This window comes from Rhineura floridana, chromosome 17 (genome assembly GCF_030035675.1).
Source record: "Rhineura floridana isolate rRhiFlo1 chromosome 17, rRhiFlo1.hap2, whole genome shotgun sequence".
NCBI classification, from domain to species: Eukaryota; Metazoa; Chordata; class Lepidosauria; order Squamata; family Rhineuridae; genus Rhineura; species Rhineura floridana.
The window spans coordinates 13,333,842-13,357,165 of NC_084496.1; the positions used below are offsets into that span (position 1 = coordinate 13,333,842).

At 45.2% G+C, this 23,324-nt stretch overlaps 1 protein-coding gene across 6 annotated transcripts in view; it reads right to left on the minus strand.

The window, feature by feature from the left end:
- Positions 1-2,034: 2,034 nt before the first annotated feature.
- Positions 2,035-23,324, minus strand: part of SYT17 (synaptotagmin 17) — a 42,443-nt gene continuing 21,153 nt past the window's right edge. For 5 of the 6 annotated variants that reach the window (XM_061599484.1, XM_061599482.1, XM_061599480.1 and 2 more), the window contains 5 exons: positions 22,252-22,403; positions 20,199-20,818; positions 14,866-14,986; positions 9,492-9,647; positions 2,035-2,945 (listed from right to left, as the gene is read on the minus strand). In XM_061599484.1, the coding sequence (XP_061455468.1) occupies positions 2,749-2,945; positions 9,492-9,647; positions 14,866-14,986; positions 20,199-20,818; positions 22,252-22,403 (1,246 nt within the window). In that variant the 3' untranslated portion in view covers positions 2,035-2,748. The remainder of the gene's footprint in view (positions 2,946-9,491; positions 9,648-14,865; positions 14,987-20,198; positions 20,819-22,251; positions 22,404-23,324) is intronic. The other variant, XM_061599481.1, reaches the window with a different exon arrangement.

Sequence of the window (23,324 nt, forward strand, 5' to 3'; positions counted from 1 at the left end):
ATATCAATGTATGTTGACTGCAGGAGTGCAGTCATCCAGGGTCTCCGGGGGGGGGGGGAGTCAGACCCTTTACTTTTTTGTGAACAGGGTCCCAGTAGGGTCCCTATGTCTCCGAGCCAATCAGTATGAAAGGGGAGTGTGTTAGCCACTGAGAAGAGTCTTCTAACATGCTTCCTTATCCTTTCCTGCTGACTGGAGCCAATCAGAGTGAAAGGAGGCGAGTCAGCCACTGAGAAGCCTCTTCTCAGTAGCTAACACATTTCCCTTTCATGCTGATTGGCTCCTAGGGATGTCTGTTGTTGTGAGCAAAGGCATTAACAAGGATAGAGAAGCAGAAAGCAGCATTCAAACGTGGCCAGTTTATTCTCTAATATTAGGCTGTATAATCTTAGAAGGGATGTAGCCATGAGGAGGTATAGCTGTGACTGTTGTGAAAGGACCCTACACTTCTGGTTGACTGTCACACGTAAATGCAACTCATGCGGCACCAGCCCTGAGTGAATGTTTCCACAAAGGGTTCCTACAACAGGTTGTTTTTTGCTTTTTCGACACAAATAGTTCCCCCCCCAAATCTTCAGGTGCATTCACTTCCCAGTTTGACCATGGTCTTTAGGACTCATGTCCCATTCTAATGATGTGCTGGGAGTATAGGGGGACCTGTGCGCACAGAGAGCCCCTCCATGCCTGTAATGATAAGAGTTTATAATTTAGAGATATTCCCTTGGTGCTAAGAAGTTGGTCATTTAAGGACTTGCCCTAAGGTCACATGACCTAGGTAGTTACAAAGGCCTAGAAGGTGCTGCAGATGTTTGTCTCAGAGACTCTGAAGAATAAAGTCATTTCAAGCCATTCTTCCTTCCTCTAGTTTGTCTGTGGACCCAGAACCATTGCATTTAGCTGACTGAGGAGAAGGACAAAATGGTTCCCACGTCCCCTTCTGTATACAGAAGCTGTCACTAGTTGAATCTGCCTTCAAGACTGGTGATGGGGTCAGTAGTGTAGTGGCAAATTCACAACTGCAGGGTCCCTCCATGGTATCACACCACGCCCCATCACAGCCCCACTTCTGTTTCCATTTTCCCCTCCTCTTCCACGCTTTCTGTGGTCTCTGAATCCACACTCCACTACAACCTCAGGAGCATTAGGAGCCAATCAGCATGAAAGAGGCGGCTAGGTGGTAGCTACTGGGAAGAGCCTTCTCAGCGGCTGGCTCACCTCCTTTCACTCTGATTGGCTCCAATCAGCACGGAAGGACAAGGACTCTTCTCAGCAGCTAACACACACCCCTTTCATGATGGTTGACTCGTACATATGGACCTGGGTGGGACCCTGTTCCCAAAAAAGTATAGGTTCTACACTTCCCTGTGACTCCTGGTGACTACACCCCTGAATGTCCTCCACTTCACTTGAGGCTAGCAGGCTAGTTTAGGGCACAACATTTAGAGGGAAGGGCCATAGGCCAGTGCTAGAGCATTTGCTGAAACCCTGTAGATCTGCTGCAAGTCAGTGTAGACAACTCTGAGCTAGATGGACCCATGCTCCGACTCGGTATAAGGCAGCTTCCTATGCCCTAACTCCTTGCCCCTTCAGCCTCTGCCTCTTGGGGCAGCCACCTCACTCTGCCTAATGGTAGGGCCATCCCTGCCTCCATCACTTCTGAGACAGAGGACAGCTCCACACTCACGGAGCACCCGTGAAGCTTCCACCGTGGAAATGAATTTTGCGCAGCTCACACAAACCAGACCACTGCACCCATATGATGTGCGGGAGCTGGGCTGAAACCCACAACCTCCCTCCTCCGAAATAAGCACCGTTGACTTTAGCACAGCAGTCTCCAGCCTTTTCAGACCCAGGACCCACCTTTTACTGAAGCATACACTGGGGGACCCATCTCTTAATTATCATTTTACCATGGCAGGAGTGCTGCCGTTGAGGTCCACCTTAGATCAGGCCGTGACCAGGTAGTGGGTCCTGCGCCATCAGCTGAAGAGCGATGCTTTAACAGGCCTTCTCAAAAGTCAAGCCGGTTGGGGACTACAGTTTTATTAACAGAACACCAGCAGTTCTTCAGTGATGTAACATTTGACGGATTGTTAACGTGCGGGAGCGAATATGAAAGAGGCTGTTGCCTCCGTGCCATTCCAGACACATAAGCACACATATTTGATTCCATTAAGCGAGTACAAGGACAAAAGACTGGGTTTTACACCACACGCTCTTAACTGCTAAAAGAACATCCTAGTAATCTACCACGCATTCACCAAAGAGCACACACAGGATCTGACATCTTCTGATACAATGGCTCATAGACACATAGCAGGTGCAGTACAGGCAAGTGTGTAAAGCTTCTACCTAACTCAGGCGTCTCCGCCGCTAACCAGCCTGTGATCTGCACTAGACCATAACACAGCAGCAGGCAACAAAGGAATTCTGAAAAATGTACTAAGAGACAACCTTATGAACCGGTTCCAGTCTCCTACACAATGACATCGGGACCTTTTGATTTGGATGCAGCGGCTGATACGTGCCAGGTTGTTAGAGATCCTGAGTAAAAGAATCAATGGAATACATGAAAGAAAAGGTAGCCGAGGCACGGAGGCTACAAAGCAACCGGTTTTGTTGCCAGGGGCCATTAACAGTTGCTGTCGATTCCACTGTGATTATGTGCAAGAGTGTGCGTGCGGATGTGCGTGTGCGATTCGTCTGGTATAGATCTGCTCGTTAGCAGCAGGAGAAGCGTCGGCGTCCTCACGTCACCTCCAGAGAAGCCGGCGAGACCCGGTCGCATTCAGCCCGCGACCGGAGAGTGTGCCATTGCTCCACAGCAGTGCGGTGGGAGTGGAGCATCCGCCACCAGTGCTTGGATTCCGGGGAGCCTGTCGAGTATTGGCCAATCACAATCCGCCCAATGAAGTCGTTGCTGCTTTTCATGTTGTGCCCGAAGACTGAAGATAACAACAAAAAACGAGGAAAAGAGAAAGAAAGGGGAGTGAGAAGAGACTGAAGCCCAATCCTAACTCGCGGATCTGCCCTTGACGGCAACAAGGGACGGGCCGTTACTCAATGGTAGAGAATCTGCTTTGCACGCTGAAGGTCCCAGGCGCAATCCTCAGCATTTCCAGATCGGGCAGGGAAGGCCTCCCTGCCTCAAGCCCAGGAGAGCCGCTGCCAATCAGTGTAGACAATGCTAAATTGGATGATGGTCTGACTCAGCAGCTTCCTACGTTCCTAAGATTTTACTTCAAACAGCACTTCCAGACATCCTGTTTATTGAGCAGTCATCCTGCTCTGTTTGCAGGGGGATTAGACAATGTTGAGTATTTAAAGAGCATTCATCCCAGGGAGGTTAGAGGACGTTGCATCAAAGCAAATGCTATTCTCACCCTTTCTAGTGCAGTTTCCAGTCACTTTTCTTATCGCAAAAAAAAAAGAGTCTGATCTTTTTGGGGAAAGGGGTTTTGTTGCACAAGAGCTCCCAATCAACTCTATTTGTACAACCTGAATTTGCCAGTATGCGACTGAGTCCTACCCAAAAACTGTGACAGTCTGGGAGTGCTCAGAGAAAGCTGTGACTTCTGATTTCAACAATTGGAACTGGCACAGCCAGAAATGATTTTCGGGAGAGGGGGGATATTTTCTTTTCACACATACAGTAGGGCCCCGCTTACCGGCGCTTCGCATTCCAGCATTCCGCTAATGCGGCGGCTTTCAATGAGGGGAAATTCCCTGTTTTAAAGCCATTTTTGCAGCATTTTCTGACGCGCCCCATTATACTCAATGGGTTCCGCTTTATGGCGATTTCCGCTTTATGGCGGCAGTCCGGAACGGAACCTGCTGTATAAGCGGGGCCCGCCTGTATCAACAGATTTGTGCCAGGATAAATCTAAGAGCAATGAAAGAGAAAGGCAACACCACTGAACAAATATGTTTAAGGGTCATCTGTCTACAGAAGTGAGACTATGGAGTGCTTCTATCCAGGATGCCACCCAGTCAGCCATGCCCTTTTCCAGCGTATTCCATTCCATTCCCCACCCCATTTCCTTTTTTTCTCTTCCCCAACAGTCAGCCAGCATTCCATATCTATTGACCATGCTCAGCCTTCACTGAGCTGTTTTTAGCTCCCCACCCCGCGCCTTAGGATATTATTGTTACGATTATTGCTAAAGATGCCTTGTACTTCTGCAAACCTTGTGCTTTATCTGTATTCTTTCAGCAATGAAAATGCTTTTAAAATAAATTATTAATAAAAAGCATGGCTGTGTGGTTTTATATCAGTATTTTAATCTGTTGTTCTCCTTTCAGTTTCATTGTGGTTCTTTTCGTTTTACAGTGTTTTTTTTTTTAAGTGATCTTGTTGTTTTATTATTTGATCTGGTGAGCCACTTGGAAAGCTTAGGCTAAATGGCAGCTAATAAGATTTCTGAAGAGAATCCCAGAGAACCTGGACCACAACACTAAAAGCACATGCTTGAGTCACAGCACACTGTGCTGGAAATGCAACAGCAAGAATCATTCAGTTTGTAACTTAAGAGTTAATTCTGTTAGTGTTGAAGTCGACTAGCCAAGAGGGGGATGGGTGGAGATGTTGCTTAGCAACCAGGCAGAGAGGCATGATCTTCACGGAGGTGCTCCTATTAGCTGTGTAGTTCTATGAGGGGTGTATATGGCCCCATCGACACTAGATATTTAAAGCCGTATCATTCCACTTTAAACTGTCATGGTTTCCCCCAAAGAATCCTGGGAACTGTAGTCTGTGAAGGATGCTGGAAATTGCACCTCCATAAAGAGAATTGGAGGCCTCTTAACAACTCTCAGCATCCTTAACAAACTGCAGTTCCCAGGATTCTTTGGGGGAACCAATGACTGTTTGAAGTAGTATGACACTGCTTTAAATGTATACTGCAGATGGAGCCTATGTTTGGTTTTATGTTTCCTTGCTATATACAAGCCTGACCTAAGAAAGACAAAACCTCTCTGGTTCCTTTCTTCTCAAATTATACACTGTTTTTGATCAGGAAGCTCAGTAAAGTGTAACCATGACTTTTCTCTCTGGACTCCAGCTGCATAATTTAAGAGACTTTGCTAACATGCTTTCCCAGAGGGACATGTGGCATCATCAGCACATCTCCAAATGCCAAGTCTCGTTTAAAGTGGGAGAGCAGGAGGGTCCTTGAAGTTGCCCATCCACAGCAGTGGCAGCTGGTGGCTTCATGTCAGTGGGAATCTACTTTGGGTTTCAGTCTGAACTTTCAAGCTGCTGTCCAAGGTGCTTCAGTCTGACCCTTGAACGTTCAGACTAAAACTCAAAGTGGATTCCACTGCCCCACTGACATGGAGCCCCTAGCCATCACCGAGCCACAGTTAGCACCTGGACAGCAGACATGGGACACCACATTTCTGTTTACACTAAAGTCATCATTTCTCAGTTTGCATCTATACATATAAATTAGCATGCGGGCAAATGTTATGCACATGCGTGACTTCTTTGGGGGTGATGCATTTCCCTTTTTTATGATGCATAAGTGGTCATTTTGTGGCTCAGCCACTGTCTGTCTCTCTCTGGGCCAGAGGTGGTGAGCATTGGATCATGGGCCACCACTGGCACCTACTGGCTCACTGCCTCTCCCCTTGGCAAGCAAGGAGCAGCAACAACAGTGGTGAGGAGGAGGTCATTCACAGAGAAAGGAAGGCCAAGTCTCCTCCCCACCATCAAAAAACCTGGTGCCACTAATGGGTATGGGGGTGTCTACATTTTTACAATATAAGGTGCCTGCAGGTGATGAGAGCTCAATGCTGCCTTTCTCCTGCCTTACTTCCACACACTCTAACCCACTAGTAACTGGGAAACAATAGCAGGGAGGGCAACTGCCTACACGCCCCACCTGTAAGTGTTCTGGAAGCATCTGATTGGCCACCGTGGAGAAGATGCTGGATATGTTACTTGATAAGGACAGTTCAACAATGGAACCAACGACCTAGAGGGGTGGTAAGAGCTCCCTCCCTGGAGGTCTTCCAGACATTGGCTGGACAGCCATCTGTTGAGAATGCTCCAGCTTGGGTTCTCCTGCACCGAGCAAGGAATGGACTAGATGATCTCAGAGACCCTTCTACAAGTCTATGTCTCCTGAAGCTCTTTCAATGCTGAAAATGCCAAATACTATTATTACTTTTTAAACTCTCATCCTTGTTTTAAACCAGGTGTTGGGAACCTTTGGCCCTCCAGATGTTGCTGGACTACAACTCCCATCATTCCTGGCCATTGGCCCTGCTTGTTGGGGCTGATAGGAGTTGTAGTTCATTAACATCTGGAGGGCCAAAGGCACCCCACACCTGCCTTAAAAACAAACAACCGCCAAGCACATTTCCTCCCCTTCAATCTAACTCTACACAAACCGATCTGTACATGTACTTCCTAACATATGTTTTCCCCCAAAGGTTTCTCTTTCATGGTGAATGTTTTCCTATTACATATTTTAAAAGCCTTTTAATAATTCAACTACTTGTTGCTTGCATCTCTGGCACTCGACTCACATTTTGCTACTGTACTGCTAACGCAACCCATGGATCAACAGAACAATCCTGTGCGGGCCTTGTGGCTTTTTTAGAGCTAACAAAAATATAGCCTTGGGGCCTGAGCAAATAACCGGATGAAACAAAACAAAAAATAAGCAAACAAGGAAAGCACAATCTACACTGTGGACATATCTTGCAACCGCAGAAGCCGATTTACTCAGGCTTCAAGCAGAAACACAGGGCCTTAGCCCTCTCCCGCCCAAAGGCAATATAAATAAATAAATAAGTTGCTTTATACAGAGTCAGACCATTGGTCCATCTAGCTCAGCATTGTCTGCACTGACTGGCAGCAGCTCTCCAGGATTTCAGACGGGGGTCTTTTCCCAGCCCTACTCGGGGCCAGCCCCCGACACATTAAATTATTTTGAATTACCATTTAAATTTAGATTTTGAATGGAATTTGTTAATTAAGCAAGCACTGAACAAATATATAGGGAAAACCTCCCTGTACATATATACACTCTCTCTGTGTGTATGTGTCTCCCTCCCTCTGCAATGTCTCTTCAGACATTGGTGCTATCAGTGAGCCCCGCTTGCAAAGGAACAACCAGAAGCTAACTTTAAGCTCCCACTTGTTCCTTTGGAGCCACATCCTTACCCACCATCAGATGTGGGGCAGGTGGATGTGGTTTGGGAAAAACGGTCTCACAGGCCAAATTGGGACCTGTGCATGGCCTAATTAGGCCCATGGGATGGAGGCTCCCCATCCTTGGTTTAATATCTTGTACAGACAAGTTGCCTGGACTGAGAAGCCAAGCCCTGGAGAGTTCTTATATAAGGCCAGCAAGTTCCTCATTGGCTCCCCAAGTCACCTGACTCCTGCTGGTCTGACTAGCTTCAGTTTCCATTCCTGTTCCGGGAGGGGGGCGCTATGGAGCAGCAAGGCTCAGGCTTGCTAGTCCTTCTACCTGTAAGCTGTTCCAACAGTGCAAAATAAAACACCTGGGCCCAGCTGCAAAATTACCTGGTTCAAACCTGGTGGCACTTTAGCCCACTCATGGGAAGTCAAGTGTGAAAAGGATTGGGGGGGGAGAGAAAGAGGGAGGGATGCAGTGAGCCTCTGTGCATGGATAAGCCTGTTGTGGCCCAGGGGTGGAGATTCGAACAGGCAGCCTAGAAACTCGCCCAGGGCCTGAAAGGTTTTTTTGGGTTGTGTGTGTCAAACTGTCTGCACACACACACACCCGCCACAACCCAAGCCAATGCAAAATAATACTAATACTATGCAGGTGAAGCAATCCCTCTGAATAAAGGCAACTGGTTCCACTCAGCTGGTAATTATTGTATGCTGTGGGTGACAGAAGGAAGAAAAAGAGAGAGGGTTTGGGGGACTCTCTTTCCTTTTTCAGAACAAAGCCCTCAACAGGTTACAGAACAATTCAAACTGAGGCACGCTGCCTTTTTTTTTTCCCCCGCAGAGGAAAATTTCTGAACGTTACCACGGGTGAGATTTAAATTGCTGATGAACATCGCTTTGGTTCTGAAATGTTTGGAAACAAGCTAATGGCTTCAATTTCAGGTGCTCGTCTCAACAGCAACATCTGTTTCTGTCAGAGGACTGTGCGCAGACAACACGTTCACTTCAGATCCTGCTTTCGGGACTTCTGAGAGGGAAGCGCTTCATTTTGATCTGCTTCAGAAGAGACACACTTTATTTCGCTCCCCAGGCAGAAGCTTGAGTTGGGTTTTCTAAAACTCTGGCCATCGGGGCAGTTGTCAAAGGCCCTATATCAGGGATTGCCAGCGTGGGACTCTCCAGATGTTGAGAACAACAGCATGGCTAACAGTCAGGGATGATGGAAGTTGTAGTCCAAAACATCTGGAGGGCACCCTTTTGGCTACTCCTGCCCTAAACGCGCCTCCAGAGGAGCAGCTCCTCTAGCACAGACAGAGGATCCTCTGAAGGAGGACTTTGGGGCAGCTGTCTAAAGCATAAAATAAATACCGTACCCCTAAAAATGCAGCAGCTGCACCCCTAATGCAGAGAGTTGGGCTCACTCACAGTGCCAATCAGCTGTGAGAGAGGAGAGGGAACGCCTCTTTTGTGAGGATGCTAGCTGCAACGTGTGAGCATCATCCAAAAAGCAAAACCTACAGGGTTGTGTCCAACTACATTCTATTCAAAGTGGGCCTATTGAAATTAACGAACCTAAGTTATGATGCAATCCAATACACACTTACCTGGGAGTAAGTCCCATTGAACCCAATGGAGCTTACTTCTGAGTAGACATGTATTAGATTGCAGCCTCAGTTGTGTCCATTAATTTCAATGGATCTACTTTGAGTAGGGCCTGCTTTGGATACAACTCATACCTTTTTCTTTAAAACAATTCTGCTCCTCACTTGTATATAGCCTGCAATCCTAACCTCACTTACCTGAGGGTAAGCCCTGCTGAATTCAACAGCACTTACTTCTGAGTAGACATGGTTAGGATTGAACTGTTAGTATGGATGTCAGAGAATTCTGAGAAAAACAGAAAAGGAAGGGGAAATTGCTGCCGTTCCCATGTTCGTCATGAATGGAAATCAGTCAGACAAACACAATCAGTATTCATTCACTTCGTTGTCACTGTTTTCAAGTCCACAAACAATACATAATTACTTTTTTCAGCATTGTTTTAATGTTTCCTTTAAAGTGAAATGAATGTAAGTTATGGAAATAGTTACACAAGTTATGTAACTTACATTAAATAGCAGAGAGCAAGACAAACCACATAACGTTTGGCAAAAACTGAACTGCAGTGGAACAGGAACAGCACGGATTGTGACAAGCACAGGCAGGAAGAAAAATGTCTGCCTTCTTACATCCTTAGCCGTTACGTGATTAATCGACAAAACATCACCAATTAATCAACTAAGTTTTCTTTAATAATGCAACAGCCCTACAAATCGCATTGGAAAGTGAAGGATGTGCATACCTGTGAAGACTAAGCTGGCATTTGCAAGCTCTTCTAGGGGGACTTTGAAGCTGAAGGACTCATTGTAGAAGGGATCGATGGTGGCCTTCATACAAGAGGTCTTCTTTGTCTTTGCCAGTTTTAACCCATGAACAAGCTGGATCTTCACAAAGGGATCTGAACAGAAAACAAGCAGAGCCCCAACTGTGAAATATCACAATTTCCTATGATGGACCAGGAACAAGTTCAGAGGAGGGCAACAAGGATGATCAGGGGACTGGAAACCAAAGCCCTAGGAGTAGAGACTGTTTAGCCTTGAGAAGAGAAAACTGAGAAATATGATAGCACTCTTCAAGTACTTGAAAGGATGCCACACAGAGGAGGGCCAGGATCTCTTCTCGATTATCCCAGAGTGCAGGACATGGAAAAATGGGCTCAAGTTACAGGAAGCCAGACTTTGGCTGAACATCAGGGAGAACTTTCTAACTGTTAGAGTCAAGTATGACAATGGAACCAATGGCCTAGGGAGGTAGTGGGCTCTCCAACTTTGGAGGCTTTCAAGAGGCAGCTGGACAGCCACCTGTTGGGTATTTGTTACATTGGATTCCTGTATTGAACAGGGGGTTGGACTCAATGGCCTGATAGAATAGTAGAGTTGGAAGGGGCCTATGATTCTATGATTGCCCAGTACATGCATTAAGTTAGTCCAGATGAACTCATTGCACCGACATAGTCCAGACTGTGGGTCATGTCCTATTCACTTTTACTCAGAGTAGACCCACTGAAATTACTAAAAGTTACGTCCATTAATTTCAATGGGCCTACTCTAACATTGGATACAATTCTGCTGTGTTTGTGCCATGCACCCCTACCCTGAGCAGCAGCCTGGACTCCAACTCTGACCCAGACAAGGAAGAGACAGCCCATTCAGTTGGAACAGCAGAGGCAAAGGTGCTTGATACAGACCCAGGTCCCAGCACCATGGCCAGGCCTCACTGGAGCCCATGAGCAAGGGATCCCTTAATTGGAAGTATCAGTCCTACTGTTAGGCAGAGTGAGGCTGCTGCCTCAGTCGACAGATTCTCAGGGACAGGGAGTGGTGGCAAAGTGTTGAAGGACAGAGATGTTTGCTTGTGTTAGAGTAAGATTCAACTATGAGTCGGCTGGCTTCTGTACATGAAATCAGGAGCAGGCACCCTCTTTACCTTCACCTCAGGCAGCAAAATGCTTTGGGACGGCCCTGTGAATTGAGACTTCCAGGGTTGGGGCTTTTGACACTGCTTGCATCCTTCTCCACCCTCATGCTTGCCTGTTAGGCAAGACGACCTGGAGAGAATTAAATGTTGTTGTTACATGCCTTCAAGTCAATTATGACTTATGGCGACCCTATGAATCAGCGACCTCCAAGAGCATCTGTTGTAAACGACCCTGTTCAGATCTGGTAAGTGCAGATCTGTGACTTCCTTTATGGAATCAATCCATCTCTTGTTTGCTATTCCTCTTTTTCTACTCCCTTCTGTTTTTCACTTTTCTAGTGAATCATGTCTTCTCATTATGTGTCCAAAGTACAATAACAGTTTCATCATTTTAGCTTCTAGTGATCGTTCTGGTCTAATTTATTCTAACACCCAATTATTTGTCTTTTTTGCAGTCCATGGTATGCACAAAGCTCTCCTCCAGCACCACATTTCAAATGAGTTGATTTTTCTCTTATCCGCTTTTTTCACTGTCCAACTTTCACATCCATACATAGAGATCGGGAATACCATGGTCTGAACGATCCTGACTTTAGTGTTCAGTGATACATCTTTGCATTTGAGGACCTTTTTTAGTTCTCTCATAGTTGCCCTCCCCAGTCCTAGCCTTCTTCTGATTTCTTGAGAAGAGGAAAAAAGCACTCAATCCAGGCCAGAGGCCCAGCCCTTTAAGACCTTCTACTCCTTGGGAAAAGGGTGGGACTTGGGAGGAGTGATCTGGCCCCTAAGGAATAAAAGGCTTCAGTTTAGGCATGGACTTCACTGGATCAAATTGCAGACCTCACTGAGACTGCTGGCTTAAGCGTTTCTTGTCAAGGTTAACTTCCATGCTAGGAATCCTTAGGATAGGCATTGAAAATAAAGCTTCCAATATCAGAATCCAATATACAAAGCTATTGTGAGACCACACTTTGAATACTGTGTACAGTTCTGGTCGCCTCATCTCAAAAAGGGGGTTGCAGAGCTTGAAAAGTTTCAGAAAAGGGCAACCAAAATGATCGGGTGCGACTCCCCTCTGAGAAAAGGTTACAACATCTGAGGCTTTTTAAGGTTAGAAAAATGGCCAGTAAGAGTGGGGGGAGGGGCACGATAGAGGTTATAAAATTATGCATGGTGTGGAGAATGATGGTATAGAGAAGGTTTTCTCCCTCATAATATAGAAAGTGGGATCCTCCAATGAAGCTGAATATTAGAAGATTCAGGACAGACAAAAGAAAGCGCTTCTACACACAGCACATAATTAAACTACCGAATTTCCTCCCACAAGATATAGGCCAGCAACTTGGATGTCTTTAAAAAGAGGGCAAACTCATGGAGGATAAGGCTATGGATGGCTACTAGCCAGATGGCTATGTTCTCCCTCCACTGTGGGAGGCAGAGTGCCTCTGGATACCAGTTGCAGGGAATCATAACTGGAAAGAGTCCTCTTGCGCTCGGGTCCTTCTTATGGGCTTCCTGTGAGAACAAGATGATGGACTAGACAGGTCTTTGGTCTGATCCAGCAGGTGTCTTCTTATGTTCAGAACAAGACAGTTTGCATGTTCAAAATCAGTAGTGTGTGAATCAACCCTCAGCCTCTCTTTTCCAGCTGTGACCTTTCCTGGCTCCCTCTGTTTATTTCTGTCAAAATATGTGCTCTTGCTCAAAAAGAACCACGTACCTAACCTCCCCTCACCACAGCCAACTTTTAGTTGTTCCCACCTGAAAGTAAACAGGGCACATTTTGACTTCTATCACTGAGGAACAAAAAACGTCTCATCTGTTGATTCCAAGAATGGACAGAACGTGGCAGCTTCCAAACCACTTGCCTGCTGATTTACTCTGTTTTGAAAGTAAAACACACACGCACGCACCCCGCTCAAAATCTCCTCAGATCTTCAATTTATGTACTAGAAGAGTCTAGAAGAAGTTTGATGGAGGATGAGAAAGAAACCTCTTAAATGTAGATCAACGCGCATGTACTGATCTAAGCCGCAGACGGGTGGACTTCACACTCGTGGGATCTATTTTGCTTTCTACTAGAACCCCAAGAGCCACAACTGGAACTGGATGCTAATTGTGGTTTGGGGTGGTGGCCACAGACTCAGAATTAAGAAACAGGGCATCTCTGAGAGTATTCTCAGTCCAGGAAGGTATATGCCATCCCAGAACGGAGATCACAATCCTTTCGCACAGCCACCCCCACACCCGCAAGCCTTCTTAATTTGAGCAGCCAATTTCAGAAGGAGGAGGGGGAAGCTTTTTAGTTGTAGCTTTTGTAAATCTGGGAGTTTAACCTTCACAATCCACTGCAAGTCAGCCAGGGATCAGTACATCCTGATCTACCTTCTGCCCACCCCTGATCTGAGCAACTGAAGAGATACTGGGCCCTTGCCATGTATTCATGATGGTATCGGGGCAGTCATACACGAGCCGGCTGTCAATCCTGCTTGCGCTTGCAAAAGTTTCAGGGTGGACCTTCTGTTTCATTTCCAATCAGTGCATCTCCCTTAGTGCCCTGATGAAATCCTGTAACCGTTTCTGTCACAAACATTCAGGCTGTAGTGCAAGATTGCCCCTCCAGACAGCAATAACACAGTAACAATGAGAAAGCACTGCAGAACTAATAATGCGGAAAGGTGTGCGGAAGGTCCAGTATAAATCCAACAAAAATGTGGTATTATTGCATTAATGACATGTTGCAAAATACATCCACAAAACAAACATACCACTCAGGAGGGGCCCACTGTGAAAAAAGAACTTTGAGGAGGGCAACACTATTTTTGAAGGAAGAAGATTTGTTGTGTACGGTCCACAAGTATTCTGAAATGCTTTAAACTGAGCCCAATGTTGTGAATGTTCTTGTAGAATATAGTTTATTGGGCACAATCAAGCCAGAGTTAAGTACTTTAACAAGCACAATCTTATTGAGTATAATGGGTATCTCACTCCCAGGGACACATGACTAGGGCTGCAGCCTCAGTCCTGATTGATTTAAATGGGAGAGTTAAGCATGTTTAAATCCCCCCCCCTATTCAAATACATAGAATTTAACATTCCCCATTTGCTGGATTGTTTCATTGTAAACATTCTTGAAAAGTAAAAAGGGGGGGGATTAAAAGAATACTTAAAAACAAAACAGGGCCTTTTCAAATGTTCCATCAATGCTCTGTGCCAAAAAATAAAAATAAAAACTGAGTGGGATGTGACAGAATTGTGCTGAGTTGAATGTCTGAACATTTTCAGTATTTTCTTTTAGGAGCCCTTAACTATTCCCTGGAATACCTTTTCTGAAACTGTTCTCCACTTATTAATTTACCTGATTGGTGCAACAATTTTGTGAGGTGGGCTAGGCCGAGAGATAGTGATTGATTGATACAAGGTCATCCAGTGACTTTCATAGCTAAGTGTGGATTTGAACCTGGGTCTCCAATGCTCGGTCCACACACCAAAATCACACTAACTCTCACTACCTTCTCAGGGGAAGCCTCCCTGGCTCCCTCCCTTTCTTTAGATGGCAAGTTTTATTTGTGTCCATTAAAGGAGGAAAATGGTAAGTACCTCCAGGATAAGTACCTGCCCTGGATCCTGCGATGGCCTACAGGGCTGTAGATGGGGCAGCAAGTGCAAAAGGACCAGGACGTTGAAGTAGTCAGGGCTACACAGTTTGTGTTCTTCATAGGCATTGCCCACTTGTAGACCGGGGACCAATGGTTGGCCAGGTTGGGCACCAACCAAGGGGACTAGCAGCTCAGAAGGGCACCCCACCACCCTGACTCAGCTGCGCAACCTTATTGCTCTCTTTCCTAGGAAGTCAAAACCTTCAGAGAAAACGCTTCTAATTGTGAATGCTCTGTCCCATCCATCTCAGAAAGAGTAGAGTCTGGATGCAGCAGTGAGGAACAGACTTATGCTCAGGGACACACTACTTCTCTGCTGTTTTCATATGCTCACGCTGATAATTCCCACACCTGGCTCAACAGTAGTTAAAGGTTGAGAATATTTCAAAGCTACCTTAGGGCCTTCCCACATTCACTTCCCTATTGTTCTTTTAAAGCACCCACATCCTTCAGACACCTCATACATCTTTGCTTAGCACAGATTAATGCGTCTCCAAGTAGGTGCGCATCAGCCATTTAGGAAAAAGCACAAGGCCCTACCTGAACCTTGGCTCATATCTGTCTGAAGCAGCTGTTTGGCTCGAATGATGTCAACGTTCAGTCTTCCTGCACTGGGAAGGTAGTTCAACGACAGCAGGAGTTCTCCCAGCTCAACTTCATTCTGCAACACAAGCGTACAGGATGAAATCAAAGACTAGGATGAGGGCTTTTGAACAAAGAGCATGACAAGCTGAGTTCAAGCCCATGGACCATGAACACCCTTAGAGCAGGGGTGGGGAACCTCTGGACTGGGAGTCATATGCAGCCCTCCAAGCTTCTCTAAATGGCTCAAGACTTTCAAGAGGCCACACCCCCTTCCAAGCCACACCCCTCAATGGCTCTGCTTTGCCCCCTCTTTCAGTGTTTTTGCCTGGCTGGAACGTGTCTTTGAACTCTGATCATGCCTCTTGCTTGCCTGGATGAGAGGGGTGTGTAGAAACAAAAGTCAACTTGACATTCATTGCTCCGCCCAGTTTACCTCTGGCCCTGCCCACCACTGGCATGTGGCCCCCGGAAGGTTGCCAAGAACAGAATGTGGCCCTCGAGCTGAAAAAGGTTCTCCACCCCTGCCTTAGGCTTTATCTGTACTATTCATTTAAAACACTATGATACCACTTTTGACAGTCATGGCTTCTCCCAAAGAATCCTGGGAACTGTTGAGGGGGCTGAGACGCCAATTCCCCTCACAGAACTCCAATTCCACAGACTGGTAAAGCTACTTTATTTATAGAAATATGTAGTAGATAGGAATAGCTGTGAGAGCCATACGACAATGGACCCAATTGCCTAGAGAGGTAGTGGGCTGTCCGACACAGGAGGCATTCAAGAGGCAGCTGGGCAGCCATCTGTCAGGAATGCTTTGATTTGGATTCCTGCATTGAGCAGGGGGTTGGACTTGATGGCCTTACAGGCCTCTTCCAACTCTATGATTCTATGCATGCATCTCTATGTAAGGAAAGGCATACCTAGTTCCAACTACCTGACTAAGCTGGAGGTGCAATGCCCAGAGTTGGGTATTGCCCTCATGGCTCAGGACAGAACAAAGACAGAGATGTCTCCTCGCTCTTCGGACAGTCAAAGAAGACAACCAAGGAAAGAGGGGCAGGTCAGCTTCCCTGAGCATATCAGTTTACAACAGAAGGAAGTCAGAAGGAGGTCAAGGTAGGCAACCCTAGCCAGCTGGAGGACCCTAACTCTATCTTCCTTCTGGAATGCAAACAAAAGAACTCCAAACAGGAGTTGTTTTTGCCCCACTTCCAACATTTATCAAGCAATCCCTGGGCTGCTGCTAGGGTGTATACAAAAGATACTTTTTGTTTGGCTGCCCTGTTTGGCTGCCTTCTCCGCAGTGGCACCCCAGAGGTGCAATGCCCTTCCCTTACAAATGCGCTTGGCCCTGATTTTACTTTCATTTTGGAGTCCAGTTAATCATTACTAGCTTGAGCAGGCAAGTAAAGTGTCTTTAGAGGGTGACTGTGCAATCTACCCTGCCATTTTTAGCTGCTTCTATTTAGGATTAGTATATTTATTTATTTGCAAAATAAAATGTATATACCGCCAACATATATATATATATATATATATATATATATATATATATATATATATATATATATATATATATATATATATATAAAATGGCGATGAACAATCAACAATGGTAAAAAAAACCAACCATAAAACTACATTTAAAAATGGCTGCTGTTTTTTTTTATTTTAGTTGAGCAATGTGACCTGCTTAGTGGTGTTTATACATATTTCATATTAAAATTGTAAAAGCTAGGCCACATCCACACCAGACTATTTATTCCACTATTACTCCACTTTAAACAGCCATGGCTTCCCCCAAAGAATCCTGGGAAGTGTAGTTTGTGAACGGATTGAGAGATATAAATCTATTCCCCTCATAGAGCTGCAACTCTCAGAGCTCTCTGGCAAAGGGGACTGGTTGTTAAGCCACCCTTAGAATTGTAGGTCTGTGAGGGGAATAGGGCGTCTAGTAACAACTCTCAGCAACCATCACAAACTACACTTCCCTGGATTCTTTGGGGGAAGCCCTGACTGTTTGAAAATTGAAATGGACTGCCTTCAAGTCGATCCCGACTTATGGCGACCCCATGAATAGGGTTTTCATGGTAAGCGGTATTCAGAGGTTGTTTACCATTGCCTCCCTCTGAGGCTGAGAGGCAGGGACTGGCCCAAGGTCACCTAGTGAGCATCATGGCTGTGTGGGGATCCAAACCCCGATCTCCCAGGTTGTAGTCCAGCACCTTGACCACTACACCACACTGGCTCTCTACACCACACTGGCTCTCTCCATGACTGTTTAAAGTGGAATAAATGTATGGTGCAAATGTAGTCCTAGTTAGTGCCTGTTGCAAATAAATACCTCTCTATCTACTGCCATAAAAGCAAGTAGAATATACATCGCATCAGAAGCTCAGATTAGTACATCACCATAGCTGGACCACTCCTCAGGGAAAGCCTGGGTGAGCAGATGAGTTGTAAGCAGGCACCTAAATGTCAAAACTGTAGATGCTATATATCTAGTTTGATGGATTGGTTTGTAAGGGTTTTACTGTCAATGTCTTGAATTGCCACACTACCAATATTAGGGCAGGCCTTTGTTGTGCCCAGTGCATTTTTTGCTAAAAACTGAAGTGCCAGCACTCAAACCTTTATAAAAGCAGAAAATGATTGCCATGGGCAAGAAGAAAAGAGGCGCTGGTACTCTGTACCAGTGAGTACTGTTACAAAAAAGAAAAGGCCTGGTTGTATCCTACCCTAGTCTCAGCTGGATAAAGGGCAGGTTATAGAGCTTTTTTTGTTGCTGTTGTTGTTATGAAAAGGCCCATCTATTACAACACTTGCTCATTCCATTTTCATCCATTTCCTTTCCTGCTCATTTCATTTCCATTTGTTTCATTGCTCGCATTCATTTTCTTTTCTCTGTTTTTTTTTTTAAAAATAATTTCATTTCTTCTGCAGCTGACAAAGAACTGGCTTCTGCAGCCTTTCCTCTACCCTGATGGTCCCTGATGTTATGTTATGCTGGTGTGGGGGCACTGTAGGAAAATTAAAGTGAAACAGCTGCCATTTTAATGAGTGGCCACTGCCGTCTTATTTTTCCACAATGCCTTCGAACAAAGCAACACAGGTGCATCTGGTTCAAAAGCAGTGGAATTCCCTCCCCACAGATGTGTGCCTGGCACCTTTATTCTATAGTTCTTGTCATATGTTGAAGAAGCACCTCTTTAGCCTGGCCTTTTGGACCCACCCTATTCTTCCGATGGTAAATTGCAATAACTGGTTTTTATACCGCATTTTTACACCCTCGAAACTTATGCTGAAAGGTAGATTAAGAAAATAACAACAATAATAGCAGGGATTCACGTAAATCAGGTGTGGGGAACCACTGGTCCTTCAGATGTCACTGAACTACAACTCCCATCAACCCCAGAAAGCAGGGTCAATGGCCAAGGATGATGGAAGGTATAGTTCAGCAACATCTGGAGGGCCAAAGATTTCAGTTGTTAATCTCCTGACAGGGTTGAATCACTGGAAACACACTAGGGAGGGTGGCTGTGCACACGACTTGGCCGGAGAACTGCATTGCAAAATTCAGAGAAGTGCAAATTTCAAAGGATGGCTGTGTTTCAATTCTCACGTTGTTTTGGAAAGTGCAGGTTAGGTCAGTTTGCCTTTCAATAGGAACAAAACCCCAATTTTCCCCATCCCTACTTAGATCACATTTAAAATCCTTTTTCCATTTTCTTCTACTGCCCTTGGGTGGAGTCAAGAGTGATGCGGCAATGGAACAGGCAAACAAATGTTCCTCCAGACCACAGAAGCATCACCGTTGACTGTCCAAGTTTATAGCAGCTCCAGACTTGGCATGAGAAATTTCCATCCCAGTGACTTCAGTGCAGCCACCCTCTTGTCAGACTGCTTTACTCGCATCACCACAAGCAGGCCCTCTCACAGATGCAGAGAGGCTCTGACCAGGTCCAGCTCTTGTGGCCCCTAGCCATAATAAACATTCAAAACAATGACACATGAAAATAAAAGAAGGCATAAAAAAAACCAGTGAGTTGTTTGTATAATCAGCTGATCTGAGAGAACAAGTTGATCACGGCCTACTCCTTTGCCATCAGAATCGTTTTATTTTTATTCGTATTTATGAACAGTTTTAACTCTTTAATATGACAAAATCTGTACCAGTTAAAAAAGATTGTGACTTTTACCAAATCACACCTTTCATATGCTGAAATTTGCAGCTCTCATCTGAGAGAGCACTGACCCCAAGTCACAGACCATGAGAACTCACAAGAAGGAACACTCTGATGAGAGAAAACCATGGAGCATTTTGCTCAAAACATCATAATAAATAATCAACTCAGCAGTTAGAACAGTTATTATTATTAACAACTTAACATGGGTGACCTTGGACCAGTCACTGCCTCTCAGCCTCAGAGGAAGGCAATGGTAAACCCCCTCTGAATATTGCTTACCATGAAAACCCTATTCATAGGGTCATCATAAGTCGGGATCGACTTGACTGCAGTACATTTACATTTTTAACATGTGTGTAGCATTTTCAACCTGAGAGAACATGCCATGTATCAGTCCGATGTACATAAAAACAAGTTGCAAAACTGATCAAATGCTAAAAAAAATGAAGAAGTGTCTAAATTTGAGGCCCCCTCAGGAGGAGGAGAAAAATAGAACCAACCAAAGCCACCAAGAAGTAGGAACAGTAATAGCAGTCATAGGGTGTAGTTGGCCAGGACTACAGGGGAGGGGGTCTTAGATCCCTTACTTTTTTGGGAACCAGATCCCAGAAGGGTCCCTATGACTCCAGCATCCTTCAAGTTAATCAGCATGAAAGGGGAGTGCGTTAGTCACTGAGAAGTGTCCCAATGAGTGTTAATGGCAAGCAAGCCTTTATTAGTTCCCACTTCAAATAGCCAAACCGATGGAGCTGAGAGTGAGAATTCTGTAAATGCAGAAGAAGAGACAGCAAATCCTGATGATAGCATCCCATCTGCATTGTCAAGCAGTTTGGTAGCAGGAGGAGATAAACATACAGACCCTGAATTCAGTAATTCAAGCAATATCTCTGACAGTGAGAAAGGACAGTCAAACGAGGACAGTGATAGAGAAGCAAGAAGCAGTATTCAAGTCTAGTCAGATTACTCTATAATCTTAGAAGGTTGGAGAATCTTAGAAGGTGATGTGGCTGTGACTATCATGAGCAGACCCTGCACTTCTAAATTTGCCACTATGCTACTGAATAGTCAACATATTTATATATATATATTTTAAATACTTACTTGAGAACTGGGGACCAGAGCTTTCCACCAATGTCCACCCTTCACGAGGTCCACGTCACTCAAGGGCATTGACACTTTCCCAATGACACAATGGCGTGAAAATTTGTCAAAATCCACTGTGGTTAAGAGCAGGGTCCTTTGTTGGGCTTCTAAAAATGGGATATCAAATGTGTGCCTCTCCTCGAATACCGGGCTTTGGGTTTTGCGTTTCACTCCGGTCTGCTTAGAGTTTTTCTGGTCCGGCAGGAGGCAGATCTTTACATAAGGATTTGAGTGGGCCATATCCTGCCTCGAGCCATCGTAGGAAATTGGAGGAGGCAGATCCCTTGCCGCAATCACTCTGACAATGAGATAGTTGTGCAAGAGGTCATATTGTGTGCTAAAATGCAGCATTCCCAGCTGGTACTTGGCTAAGACCTCCTCATCCGTCAAGGAGTCCATGTCTTCACTGTTGGCGTCAAGGGAATATAGTTTTGGCTCAAACTTCCTAAAATAGTCATCTGGAGTATAGGTTTTCCTCAGGATGGTTGGTTGAACTATTTCCTTTTTGGATCCCAAAATTCCAAACTCAATAGGCTTGATGTCAATAAGTGGAGAACTCGGACGCCTCAGCTCTAGACCTGTGTAACAAAACAAATGTTGGGAAATGGCATTTAGTCACTGGATGTACAGTTTTATATTTAATAAGCAGTGGAGGCTGGTGACTCTGATGTCAGTGGGATAGTGAATCTGCTCGAGGTTTTAGTATGACCTTTCAAGGAGCTGTCCAAGGTGCTGAAAGCTCTTTGAAAGTTCTGACTGAAACCTGGAGCAGATTCACTGCCCCACTGACATCAGAGCCCCTTGCCTCCACTGTGAATACAAATATGTGAGAATGCTGTTGTTTGGGGGACTTCTCTTTAGGGGTTCTAGCCAGCCAGATGCTTTTTCAGGATACTCCATTCAATTCCCCTCCATTCCAGCTTTCTTTCAGCAACAGATATTCAACATTCTATGCCCACTGAACACATTCAGTCCTCATTTGAGTATTTTTGAAGGGTTTTTTTGTTTTTGTTTTATTTATTTATTTATTTATGTACCATTTCCATGCCAGAATGGCCTCTAAGCAGTTAACAAGCATAAAATAGAGTCTTAAATCCATACACAATTAAAATCCAGAACATGACAAAATTCTATGAAAACATTAAATACAGCCATATTTAACTCTCAACTGGTCTCAGGTCTCAATTCAAAGTACTTGTTTTTGACCATTAAAGCCAGAAACAAGATGGGGATCAGGAAGGGCCATAGCTCAGTGACAGAGCATCTGTATTGTGTGCCGATCGGCAGATCAACCCGTTCCCCCTCCAACTGTGGCTAACGGAAACACTTTGGGGTAAGCAACTAACGTGTTCACAGCCAAAATCTTTCTTGGAGCCAGTTGCTTACTGCGAGCTGTCCAAGGTCCTGAAACTCCTGACCTGACTTGCTCTGTGAGATATGACCAGAACCTGACATCAACACAAAATGGGCCGTGCTGACTGTGTTGCCTCCTTGGTAGAAAGGCAGCATACAAAATGTATCAAATAATACATTTGATACATTCAGACCAGGCTATGGTCTGAAGGCACATGAGGCTAGCACCCTCCTGCAGGGTCAGGTCTGGTCAGTGCCTGGATGGGAGACCTCCTGGGAACCATATGTAAGCCACCTTGGGTTTCTATCATGAAAAGAAAGGCAGAGCATAAATGTAATAAATAAATAAATAAATAATATATAAGGAGACATTTCTGGGTTTCAATCTCTTCTCAAGCGTACCCAGGGAAAGGAGTAAAATCTCAGCATGAAAGGATAGAAAGGGACAGGGAACGCTGCCCCTAACCCATGTCAGGCAGGCTCTGCCCTAAAGCACCTGGCATAACCAAGCTCCTCCTCTTCACCCATCAAGCTCTGCCCCTATCCCATCAGGCACTCCGGCCCCCGTGCCCCCAGGTTTGAGAACCAGGCAATTTGGCAAAAACAAACACAAACCCCACTGCCACAAAACCAACAAGGTGAGCCATGACAACCATACTCGAAATTCGTCTTGTGAGGCTGTAAGTGGATCGGGAGGTATCAGAAGATGACCGCCTTATGTCCAGTGAAGCATCCTGAGGAGTAGGAGGGGGCTCACTTGTCGTGGTGTTGTCTGAGTCCCCATCTCTGTCGTCGCTTCGATTGCTCACCCTGTTGAAAATGAAATATCTTGGAATCTCATCTAGGAAAGAGCATTTTCTCCATCAATGAATGAACCTCGGAATGTGATTCTTGAGAAGGAAGAGCAGGGTAGAAATTTAAATAAATAAATTACTTCCTCACACCATGATGGCCACCTGTTGCTGCTCCTCCTCCTCACAACCACCTGCTTGCTCACCAGGCAGAGGAAAGCGGGAGTGGCATCAACTATTACTCCTTACCACTGCCACTATTGTCTGGGCCAAAGTGAGAGGCGAGCAAACAAGCAAGCAGGTTGCAATGGTCAAGAGAAGGAGCAGGTCTTGGAGGCTCTTGTCAGTGTTCCCCTTTCTGGAGTGTAGGCCCTCAACAGATACCCAACTATGCCAACCCTTGATGCCAGCTCTGCAAAACTGCTTTCCTTTTCTAAATCTTGGCTCCGTTCAGAAGAGTTCCCAATTTTTATTTCATTAGGGCCACCACAAAGAAGAATCAAGCTGTGATTTCCATCTAAATCTCGTAGAGCATGGAGCATTTTTATTTTTTGAATACCTGTGCTGGACATTTTGTAATTTGCAAATCTGAAAAGCCCCTGCGGCTCTTTGCATTTTTATCTTTATTTTATTTTTGGCCTTTTCTCTACAAAGCATGAAAGCAAATATCCACGAGGAAATGACAGGAAGGTGTTGTCACTATGTGTGCTAAGTCAACATAATTAGATTTGCTATAGCAAGAGAGACACATTGCCAACATTGTACGGTACAGTAAAAACATCATTATATTCTGTATTTGATACTGGAGATGAAATTATTCACAGAGTGCAGGTCCCCATATATTCATAGACTAATAAAAGGATGAAGACTTGCTGGCTCAGAGCACAAGTTCTCTAGTTTGTTCTGGGTTTTGAGAAATAAATCGCCAATGAACCCTGTG